General features: G+C 44.4%; 1 protein-coding gene across 4 annotated transcripts in view; it reads right to left on the minus strand.

Moving 5' to 3' along the window:
• PCGF6 (polycomb group ring finger 6) overlaps positions 1 to 5,926 on the minus strand; it is a 47,844-nt gene extending 41,918 nt beyond the window's left edge. For 3 of the 4 annotated variants that reach the window (XR_008510597.2, XM_063727723.1, XM_063727724.1), the window contains exons 1-5: positions 5,149 to 5,595; positions 3,357 to 3,456; positions 3,171 to 3,267; positions 1,878 to 1,933; positions 1,721 to 1,780 (exon numbers count right to left, since the gene is read on the minus strand). Coding sequence is in view for 3 of the 4 variants with exons in the window: in XM_063727723.1 (XP_063583793.1) it covers positions 1,721 to 1,780; positions 1,878 to 1,933; positions 3,171 to 3,267; positions 3,357 to 3,456; positions 5,149 to 5,508 (673 nt within the window). In the remaining variant the exon portion in view is untranslated. Of the gene's footprint in view, positions 1 to 1,720; positions 1,781 to 1,877; positions 1,934 to 3,170; positions 3,268 to 3,356; positions 3,457 to 5,148 lie in introns of all 4 variants that reach the window. The other variant, XM_002821113.4, reaches the window with a different exon arrangement.
• Positions 5,927 to 12,126: the final 6,200 nt, after the last annotated feature.

A 12,126-nucleotide genomic window follows, 5' to 3' on the forward strand; every position in this document is an offset into this window, starting at 1 on the left:
AAGAAACTGAGACCGCCAGTCGCCATGGCTAATGCCTGTAATCCCAACCCTTTGGGAGGCCAAGGTGGGTGGATCATCTGAGGTCAGGAGTTCGAGACCAGCCTGGCCAACATCAAGAAACCCTGTCCCTATTAAAAATACAAAAATTAGCCAGGCATGGTGGCATGTGCCTGTAATCCCAGCTATTTGGGAGGCTGAGACAGGAGGACTGCTTGAGACTGGAAGGCGGAGGTTGCAGTGAACTGAGATCATGCCACTGCACTCCAGCCTAAGCGACAAGAGCGAAACTCTGTCTCAAAAAAAAAAAAGAAACTGAGGCTTAGAGAGAGTAAGCAATTTGTGTAAAGTCACCCAGCTAAGTCAAAGAACCAGGATTTAGGCCAAGCAAGGTAGCTCATGCCAGTAATCCCAGCACTTTGGGAGGCCGAGGTGGGTGGATCACTTGAGGTCAGGAGTTCGGGACCAGCCTGGCCAACATGGTGAAACCCCATCTCTACTAAAAATACAAAAAAAATTAGCCGGGTGTGGTGGCACATGCCTGTAATCCCAGCTACTCAGGAGGCCAAGGCAGGAGAGCTGCTTGAACCTGGAGGCAGAGGTTGCAGTGAGCCAAGATCACGCCACTGCACTCCAGCCTGTGCAACAGAGCGAGTCCATCTCACTTTAAAAAAAAAAAAAAAAAAAAAAAAAAAAGGCCAGGCGTGGTGGCTCACGCCTGTAATCCTAGCACTTTCGGAGGCCAAGGTGGGCAGATCACCTGAGGTCAGGAGTTCAAGACCAGCCTGACAAACATGGAGAAACCCCGTCTCTATTAAAAATACAAAATTGGCCAGGCACGGTGGATCAAGCCTGTAATCCCAGCACTTTGGGAGGCCGAGGAGGGCAGATCACGAAGTCAAGAGATTGAGACCATCCTGGCCAACATGGCGAAACCCCGTCTCTACTAAAAATACAAAAATTAGCTGGGCGTAGTGGCAGGCGCCTGTAGCCCCAGCTACTCAGGAGGCTGAGGCAGGAGAATCACTTGAGCCCAGAAGGCAGAGGTTGCAGTGAGCCAAGATCATGCCACTGCACTCCAGCCTGGTGACATCTCAAAAAAAATCATAATAAATAAATAGAAATACAAAATTAGCCAGGTGTGGTGGCGCATGCCTGTAATCTCAGCTACTTGGGAGGCTGAGGCAGGAGAATTGCTTGAACCCAGAAGGTGGAGGTTGCGGTGAGCTGAGATCACGGCATTGCACTCCAGCCTGGCAACAAGAGCAAAACTCCGTCTCAAAATAAAAAGAACCAGGATTTAAATCCAAATCTATTTCACATCCATTCCGTGACATTACATCATCATAAAAACTAATGTTTGAACAGTTACTGTGTGCCAGGCACTGTTTTAAGTGCTTATATTACTCAATATATTTTTTTAAATGAAGTGGTATGATTATCATTATTTTGTAGATGAGGAAACAGACATTTACATATGTAACTGGCTTGGCTTAAGTTATACACCTCATAAAGTGGCAGGGCTAGGAACAAACTCAGAGAATCTAGCTCCACAGTCTGCAATCTCTAATTTTTATAAACAAATTGGATTACACACAGCATTACCTTCAAAATCTCTCTGATCATATAATAAGCTACCCCCAAAAGGAACTTCAAAGGGCATATATTTTATTGTTAGTATTCTTTAATCTATAAGTACATTATGGTATACACCCAAACTTACCAGGTTTAGGTACTTCTAGACCTCTTTCTTTATAGAAATCATGCATTTGCTTTTTTTCTCCTAAAAAATGATAAAACACAGACTAAATTACACTTAAAATGTAACTACTAGAGTCAGAGATTCTGGGATTCACAACCATGTAATAAAAGAAACTTACTTTCCTCTAGATTGATCACTAATTTGTACACTATGTCTTGTAACTGTCGGTCCAACCTAATAAAAGGAAAGGATGGAGAATACCTCAGAATTCAGAAAAATGCATTTTGTTACAGAGTGAGTTAATTGTGTTTTCTCTTGAGAGTGGATATCTTCTTTCTCAGAGGTGAGTTACTTTTAAGTAGCATTTACAGTTCCTAAAATATAACTCACTCAAGAAAACCTTAAGTAAATATATGTAATCATAGTATTCACAGATTCTTGAATGGGTCACTAAACTTTTGTTGTTTTTTGCGTGTGTGTGTGACTAGGTCTCACTTTTGTTACCCAGGCTGGAGTGCAGTGGCTCAATCATGGCTCACTGCAGCCTCCACTTCCTAGGTTTAGGTGGATTTTTCCCACCTCAGCCTCCTGAATAGCTGGGACTAAAGGCGCATGACACCACACCTGGTTAATTTGATTTATTCCCTTCATAAGAATAGGAGTTGAGGGCAGAGACTGTATTTTGAACTTCTATCATCTGCAAAGCACTCCTGTGTGAAGGCAGTAAAAATCAATAGTATTTGTTGAATAAATAACAGTAATCTACTGTTAGTATTTTTCCTCTCTTAAGAAACTGAGTATGAACTGGAAATTTTAATAATCCACAATGAGCTAATGACAAATGGGCTTTACTAAAGAGGCCAGTTGTTTCAGGTATTACTTCTCTAAAACAATAGAATTTGGAATACCTATATACTGGAAATGAAAAGCCTAAACTAGCCTCATTAACCTGAGTAAGTGATGGGATTAAAATTCTCAGGAAAGAGGCCTGTGCCTGTCCTCAGCAGATATTACAGTGCCTAGTACATAGTAAGTGCTCTATACATATTTCTTAAAAGAATATGTAGTTCCCTTTTAATTTTGAGAGGGGTCAAGAGTTTTTTTTCTTTTTGAGACATTCTCATCACTCTGTCGCCCAGGCTGGAGTACAGTGGCACAATCTTGGCTCCTGCAACCACTAGCCTCCCAGGTTCAAGCGATTCTCCTGCCTCAACCTCCCAAGTAGCTGGGATTACAGGCATGTGCCGCCACTCCTGGCTAATAGTGGAGATGGGGTTTCACCATGTTGGCCAGGTTGGTCTTGAACTCCTGACCTCAAGTGATCCACTCACCTCTGCCTCCCAAAGTGCTGGGATTATGGCGTTAGCCGCTGAGCCCATCCTGAGAGGTCAAGAATTTATTCCAACTATATAACTTCAAGCTTTCAGAAAAAGTATATTTAAAATACAATTGTAACATATATTCTTCTTACCTTATGTTATAAAGAGGTTGTGTCTGATGTACTACTATATTGCATTTTGGACATCTGTTGCTGTAGTAAAAATGTCTTACGATGCAGCTTTTACAAACTGTTGAAAAAGAAAATGTTGAAGTCAGGATGCTTTCAAGACATTTCAAAAACTGAAAAATTATTCAGAAATGTGACCGGTATGCTTACAGGTATGAAGACATTCTGTGATGGTAGTTGCATCTATTAAGTAACCTTTGCAAATGGAACACAAGATGTATGGGGTCAGCTCAGAGAGATTAATCAGGCGCTGCAAATAAATGGAAACAGTTTTAAAATACAGGTCCTTGCCTTTTTCAAATTCTTTTTTTTTTTTTTTTTTTGAGACAGAGTCTCACTCTGTAGCCCAAGGTGAGTGCAGTGATGTCATCTCGGTTCACTGCAACCTCCGCCTCCTGGATTAAAGCGATTCTCCTGTCTCAGCCTCCCGAGTAGCTGGGATTACAGGTGCGCACAACCACGCCTGGCTAATTTTTGTATTTTTAGTAGAGATGGGGTTTCACCATGTTGGCCAGGCTGGTCTGGAACCCCTGACCTCAGGTGATCCACCCGCCAAGGCCTCCCACAGTGCTAGGATTACAAGTGTGAGCCACCGCGCTCAGTTCACCTTCTTCAAAACCTTAAACCATAATCTCAAAATGTCATTGCAACACGGAAACAAATACCTCCAACCCATTAAAAAACTGCTGAAAGTTACAATAATAACACAATATAAATTATTGTTTCTTTCTTTCTTTTCTTTTTTTTTGAGAGGGAGTCTGGCTCTGTCGCCCAGGCTGGAGTGCAGCGGCAGGATCTCGGCTCACTGCAACCTCCGCCTCCCAGATTCAAGTGATTCTCCTAACTTAGCCTCCTGAGTAGCTGGGATTACAGGCGCGTGCCACCACGCCCGGCTACTTTTTGTATTTTTAGTAGAGAAGGGGTTTCACCGCTTTGGTCAGGCTGAACTCCTGACCTCGTGTTTTGCCTGCCTCGGCCTCCCAAAGTGCTGGGATTATAGGCGTGAGCTACACCGCGCCCGGCCAAATTATTGTTTCAAAAGGATCTTTACGCCGGGCGCAGTGGCTCACGCCTGTAATCCCAGCACTTTGGAAGGCCGAGGCGGGAGGATCACGAGGTCAGGAGATCGAGACCATCCTGGCTAACGCGGTGAAACCTCCTCTCTACTAAAAATACAAAAAATTAGCCGGGCGTGGTGGCGGGCGCCTTGTAGTCCCACCTACTCGAAAGGCTGAGGCAGGAGAATCGCTTGAACCTGGGAGGCGGAGGTTGCAGTGAGCCGAGATAGCGCCACTGCGCTCCAGCCTGGGCGACAGAGCGAGACTCCGTCTCAAAAACAAAACAAAAAAAAGGATCTTTACTGCCTAGTAAGCAGTAGCTTCAATAATTATACAGGACAGGCTACGTGGCTCACGCCTGTAATCTTTCGGAAGGCAGAGAAGGAGAATCGCTTGAACCCAGGAGTTCGAGAACAGCCTGGGAACATAGGGAGCCCTCCTCGCTACAAAAAAAAAAAAATGTTTAATTAGCCCGGCGTGGTGGCGCGTGCCTGTAGTCCCAGCTACTCCGCAGGCTGAGGCGGGAGGATCGCCTGAGGCCAGGAGTTGGAGGCTGCAGTGAGCCATGGTCGCGCCACTGCACTCCAGCCTGGGCGACCCTGTCTCAAAATAATTATAATTATTAACAGAACGAATGAGTCGGACTCGCAGAGCCTAAGTGATCTGCAGGAACTTCACAAAATAAACCGGTAAAGACCCGGGCCGGGCCGGAGGCCTGTCGGCGCCACACGCCTAGGCAGCCGGGGCAGAGGTCGGGGGAGGTTGGCTCCAGTGCTCCGCGCGGCGGCGGCGCACTAGGATCGGGCCCGCGCCCGGCCGACGAGGGCCAGCTACGTCCCTTACGCCGCTTGGGCCCAGCCGGGTCGCGTGGGGGCTCTAAATACCTCCTCCTCGTCCTCCGAGTCCTGCCGGCCTCCCTCCAGCCTCAACGAGAAGTGACTCATCTCCTCCTCCTCCTCCTCTTCTTCCTCCTCCAGCTCCTCTTCTTCTTCCAACTCCTCGTCCTCGTCCTCGAAGCGGCCTCTGAAGCGGCCCAGGCTGCGCTCCGGCTCCAGCTCAGGGGGCCGGGAGCCGGAGCAGCCGGGAGCCCCAGTCTCAGACAGAGGCGCCGGTCCCTCCTCACCCGCTGCAGGTGCGGGGGTGAGGGCGGGCGGGGAGACAGGAGGCGGAGGCGGCAAGGCTGCAGCTCCCTGGGTTTTGGCAGCGCCTACGCTGCCTGCCGTCACCACCGCGACCCCCTCCATGGTCGGGAGAGACACCAGGCGAGGCGAGGCGAGGCGAGGCGGTGGGAGAGCGCGGGAGTTCAGCCTGCCTCGGACGCCACCACTGCGCAGGCGCGGCAGCCTGAGGGGCCAGCCGGGAAATGTGGTTTAGCGTCCCTCACCTCCGCCGGGCGCAAACCCCGCAGCTCCCGGGCAGGCTTCGGGGCGCGCGGGCCGCACTTTAAAGGAATCTCACCAAATTTTCCCCTTGGAAGGGGACGCTGTCTTCGCCGCCTTTTAAAAACAACAAAATTGCTACCTTTCCAAGCAACAATATTCTGTTTGCATCACCTAATTCACAGAGCACTGAACTAGGTAGCATGTGACGTTGCATTACAAATAATAATTTCCACTTGAGTACCAATTATGCATTTCTTCTGTGGCAAATCACCTCCATCCAAGATTATTTCCCTTAGGAAGTATGAAGTTCCTGTTCTGAAGTATGTACTTTTATTTATTTTAAGGAATTATATAGTGTATTGATACAAGATGAAAATCTAATCACTACTCAAAGATCACCCATGTCACCCCATCCCATAAAGCCCATTATATTGAATTCAAAAAACTTTTTTTTGAGACGTAGTTTCGCTCTTGTCGCTCAGGCAGGGGTGCAGTGGCGCTCACTGCAACCTCCGCCTCCCAGGTCCAAGCGATTCTCCTGCCTCAGGCTCCCAAGCAGCTGGGACTACTGGCGCCTGCCACCACGCCCAGCTAACTTTTGTATTTTTAGTAGAGACAGAGTTTCACCATGTTGACCACGCTAGTCTCAAACTTCTGATCTCAGGTGATCCACCCGCCTCAGCCTCCCAAAGTGTTGGGGTTACAGGCCTGAGCCAGGGCGCCAGGCCCAACAAACATTTATTGAGAGCCTACTGTAGCAGAAACTCAGACCCACCCAGGTACACTCCACCCCATTGCCCAATTTTATTAAGAGAGGTTTGGAGTTGGCTTAACATTATCCTTGCTAGTCCCGGCGCGGTGGCTCACGCCTGTAATCCCAGCACTTTGGGAGGCTGAGGCTGGCGGATCATGAGGTCAGGAGTTCAAGACCAGCCTGGGCAACATGGTGAAACCCCGTCTCTACTAAAAATACAAAAATTAGCTGGGCATGGTGGTGCGTGCCTGTAATCCCAGCTACTTAGGAGGCTAACGCAGAAGAATCACTTGAGCCCAGGAGGCGGGGGTTGCAGTGAGCCGAGATCACGCCATTGCACTCCAGCCTGGGCTACAGAGTGAGACTCTGTCTCAAACAAAACAAAACAAAAAAACCATTATCCTTGCTAAGATAATGCCAGCTAATGTCACGATGCCTGCAAGCCAGATTCGGGAAGTCAAATGCTCCTAATCAAATAATGCCTGGCAAAGTCACATTTAAGAGCTGAATGTGACCAGGCACAGTGGCTCCCGCCTGTAATCCCAGCACTTTGGGAGGCCAAGGCAAGCGGATTACCTGAGGTCGGGAGTTAGAGACCAGCCTGACCAACATGAAGAGACTCCATCTCTACTAAAAATACAAAATTAGCCGGGCATGGTGGCGCATCGCAGCTACTGGGGAGGCTGAGGCAGGGGAATCACTTGAACACAGGAGGTGGAGGTTGCGGTGAGCCGAGATCGCACCACTGCACTCCAGCCTGGGCAACAAGAGCGAGACTCCATCTCAAAAAAACAAATAAATTTTAAAAATATGGCCAGGCGAGGTGGCTCATGCCTGTAATCCCAATACTTTGGGAGGCTAAGTCGGGCGGATAACGAGGTCAGGAGTTTGAGACCAGCCTGACCAACATGGTGAAACTCCGTCTCTACTAAAAATATGAAAATTAACCGGTCGTAGTGGTGCACACTTGTAATCCCAGCTATTCAGGAGGCTGAGGCAGGATAATCACTTGAACCCGGGAGGCGAAGTTTGCAGTGAGCCGAAATCGTACCACTGCACTCCAGCCTGGGTGACAGAGTGAGACTCGTCTCAAAAAATTAAAATAAAATAGCTGAATGTGTGCCAGGGGTGGTGGCTCATTGCCAGCCTGGGCACCAGAGCGAGACCCAGTCTAACAACAACAACAAAAAAGAAAATGCTGAACGTGTTGTCTAGGGAATTGATGAGGAAATCAAGTCATGGTGTTTCCTTGGGGAACAGTGAACCAAGTTAAGTATTCCCATTGCTTCTGGACCAGACCCCACCTCTCCTTCTCCAGTCCCAACATCTGGTCAAGCTTGAGATACTGAAGTCTGCAAGACCCAAGAAGGAATGGAAGGAAGAAAATGTCTCCTAAAACATGGAGGAGGTGTAGACTCCAGAGGGTTGGAAATAAAAACGACTATAGTATTGAAAAAGAGTGCCTCAAGTGGATGTTGGTGGAGCTCTACAGTAATTCCACGTAGTCAGGAGTTCAAGAACAGCCTGGGCAACACAGTGACAGCTCATCTCAAAAAACAAAAACAAAACATGCAATCCAATTTCAAAATGGACAAAGAATCTGAATAAACATTTTTCCAAAAAGACTATATCAATAAGCATATGAAAAGATGGTCAACATCGTAAGTCTTCAGGGAAATGCAAATCAAAATTATGATAATATGCTAGTTCACCCTATTAGGTTTTTTGGTTTTTTTTTTTTTTGAGACAGAATCTCGCTCTGTTGCCCAGGCCAGAGTGCAGTGGCATGATCTCATCTCACTGCCACCACTGCCTCCTGGCTTCAAGCAATTCTCGTGCCTTGGCCTCTCAGCAGCTAAGACTACAGAAGTATGCCACCACACCCAGCTATTTTTTGTAGAGATGTGGTTTTGCCATGTTGGTCAAGCTGGTCTTGAGCTCCTGACCTCAAGTGATCCATCTGCCTCTACCTCCCAAAGTGCTGAGATTACAGGTGTGAGCCACTGTGCCCGGCCTCCTTCACCCATTAGGATGGCTATAATAATAAACAGATAATAAAAAGTTTTGTGGAGGATGTAGAGAAATGGGAACCCTCACACATAGCTGGTGAGAATGTCAAATGGTGCAGCAACGTTGAGAAACATTCTGGCAGTTCTCAAAAGGTTGAACATAAAGTTACCATGTAAGCCAGCAATTCCACTCCTAGGTATATAAAGAAAAATTAAAACATATGTTCACACAAGAACTCTTACATGAATGCTCATATCAACATTATTCATAGTAACAAATAATTAGAATGAACTCCAATATCCATCAACTGATAACGGGTAAGTAAAATTTCATTGATCCACTCAATGGAATATTATTTAGCCACATTTTATTATTTCATAAAAATGAAGCAATGGGCCAGGCGCAGTGGCTCACGTCTATAATCCCAGCACTTTGGGAGGCTGAGGTGGGCTCGCGGATCACCTGAGGTCAGGCAGGAGTTTGAGACCAGCCTGGCCAACACGGTGAAACCCTGTCTCTACTAAAAATACAAAAATTAGCCGGGCATGGTGGCATGCGCTTGTAGTCCCAGCTGCTCAGGAGGCTGAGACAGGAGAATCACTTGAACCCAGGAGGCAGAGTTTGCAGTAAGCCAAGACCATGCCACCGCCCTCCAGCCTGGGCGACAGAGCAAGACTGTGTCTCAAAAAAAAAAAAAAAAAATGGAGCAGCAATGGCCAATCAGCGTATGAAAAACTGCTAAGTATCACTAATCATTAAAGAAATGCAAATCAAAACCACAAGGAGGCTACTCACGTCTGTAATCCTAGTACTTTGGGAAGTAGAGGCGGGCAGATCACTTGAGGTCATGAGTTTGAGACCAGCCGGCCAACATGGTGAAATCCTGTCTCTACCAAAAATATAAAAAATAGGCTGGAGGAAATGGCTCACGCCTGTAATCCCAGCACTTCAGGAGGCCAAGGCTGGTGGATCACCTGAGTTCAGGAGTTCGAGACCAGCCTGACCAATATGATGAAACCGTGTCTCTACTAAAAATACAAAATTAGCCGGGCGTGGTGGTACACACCTCTAATCTCAGCTACTTGGGAGGCTGAGACAGGAGAATCGCTTGAACTCGGGAGGAGGAGGTAGCAGTCAGCCGAGATCGCGCCACTGTACTCTAGCCTGAGCAACAAGAGTAAAACTCCATCTCAAAATAAAATAAAATAAAATAATTATATATAATATAATTATATATATAATATATATAATTATATGTATATATGTATATGTATTATATAATATAATATATTATATGTATTATATAATATAATGTATTATATGTATTATATAATATAATGTATTATATAATATAATATATTATATAATACATTATATTATATATTATATAATACATTATATTATATAATATATTATATTATACTTAATATATTATATAATATATTAAATTTAATATATTATATTATATATTATATTTAATATATTATATTATATTATATTATATTTAATATATTATATTATATTATATATATAATATAATATAATATATATTATATTTAAATATATAATATATATTATTATATTAATATATAATATATGATATATAATATATATCATATTATATATTATATATAGTATATAATATAAATTATATATAATATATATAATATATAATATATAATATATATTTATAATATATAATATATATTATATATTATAATATATATTATATATTATATATATTATATATAACATATGTTTATTATATAATATATATTATATATTATATATTATATAATATATTATATATATAATATATAATATATAATATATATTATATAATATATTATATATATATATGTAAAAATCAGCCAGGCATGTTGGCATGAGACTATAATCCCAGCCAAGATCACACCCCTACACTTCAGCCTGGGCAACAGAGACTGCACCTCAAAAAAAAAAAAAAAAGACAAATACTATATAATTCCACTTATATGCGATACCTAGGGTGGTTAAGGTCATAGAGACAGAAAGTAAAATCCTGGTTACCAGGAGCTGGGCAGAGGAGGAATGGAGAGTTTCTGTTTTACGGGTTTGGAGTTTCAGTTTGGGAAGATGAAAAGGATCTGGAGATGGAGGGTGGTGATGGCTGTGCAACAATGTGAATGTACTTAATGACACTGAACTGTACATTAAATATGGCTAAAGTGGTAAATTCTATGTTTTAGATACATTGTACCACAATACAAAGTAATACATATGATAAAGAATTAAGGCTGGGCGCAGTGGCTCACGCCTGTAATCCTAGCACTTTGGGAGGCTGAGGAGGGTGGATCACCTTAGGTCAAGAGTCTGGGACCAGCCTGGCCAACGTGGTGAAACACTATCTCTACTAAAAATACAAAAAATTAGCCAGGCATGGTGGCACATGCCGGTAATCCCTGCTACTCAGCCGAGGCAGGGGAATCCCTTGAACCCGGGAGGCAGAGGTTGCAGTGAGCTGAGATCGTGCCATTGCATTCCAGCCTGGGCAACAAGAGAGAAACTCCATCAGAATAACAACAACGAAAAATTAAAACAACACGAGAAAGTATACAAAATAAAATATTGAAGTCCTTTCCCATAATCCCCGTTCATGGACTTGAACACACTTACGCTTTCTAAAATACCTGGTATCACACCATCATATTCTTCAGAGGACAACCCTGTGAAAGCCAGCGCATACCTGATAATTACTTCCATACTTCTAGCAGTGGAATTGGTGGGTCACAAGGTAGAAACATTTGTATTTTGGCCACATGTTGAAATTGGCAAGTTTTTTTTTTAGTGAAAATAGGCCTTTTTTTATTGCTGTTGACAGTGTAATCTGTACAACCTTAAAGAAAGCAATTAGGCTGGTGTGTTGGTTCATGCCTGTAATCCCAGAACTTTGAAAGGCCAAGGCAGGAGGATTGCTTGACCCCAGGAGTTCCAGACCACCCTGGCAACATAGTGAGATCCCGTCTCCACAAACATAAAAAAAATTTAGAATTGCCCACAGTAGTGGCATGTGCATGTAGTCCCAGCTACCTGGGAGGCTGAGGTGGGAGGATCACTGAGCCCAGGAGGTCAAGGCTGCAGTGAGCTGTGATCACGCCACTGCACTCTAGCCTGGGCAACAGAGTGAGATCCTGTCTCAAAAAAAATTAAAAATAAAAATGAAAAGAAAGAAATTAGTTAACATATAACAAGAAACTCAAAAATATGTACAACTTTTGACAGGCATGATGGCTCACACCTGTGATCCCAGTGACTCAGGAGGCTGAGGCGTAGGATTGCTTAAGCCCAGGTGTTCCAGGCTGCAATGAGCTATGACAGCATCACTGCACCTAGCACTCCAGCACTCCAGCCTGGGTGACAGAGAGAGACCATGATCTCACACACACATACACACACACACACACACACACACACACACGTTTAAAAATTGGAAAATAAATGAAAATTATCAAAAGAAATAAAGCCAAATAGCTGAGTGTGGTCCTCATGCCTGTAATCCTAGCACTTTGGGAGGCCAAGGCAGGCAGATTGCCTGAGCTCAGGAGTTCGAGACCAGCCTGGGCAACCCAGTGAAACCCTGTCTGTACTAAAATACAAAAAATTAGCCGAGCATGGTGGCATGTGCCTGTAGCCCCAGCTACTTGGGAGGCTGAGGCAGGAGAACTGCTTGAACCTGG

This window comes from Pongo abelii, chromosome 8 (genome assembly GCF_028885655.2).
Source record: "Pongo abelii isolate AG06213 chromosome 8, NHGRI_mPonAbe1-v2.0_pri, whole genome shotgun sequence".
Classification (NCBI taxonomy): domain Eukaryota; kingdom Metazoa; phylum Chordata; class Mammalia; order Primates; family Hominidae; genus Pongo; species Pongo abelii.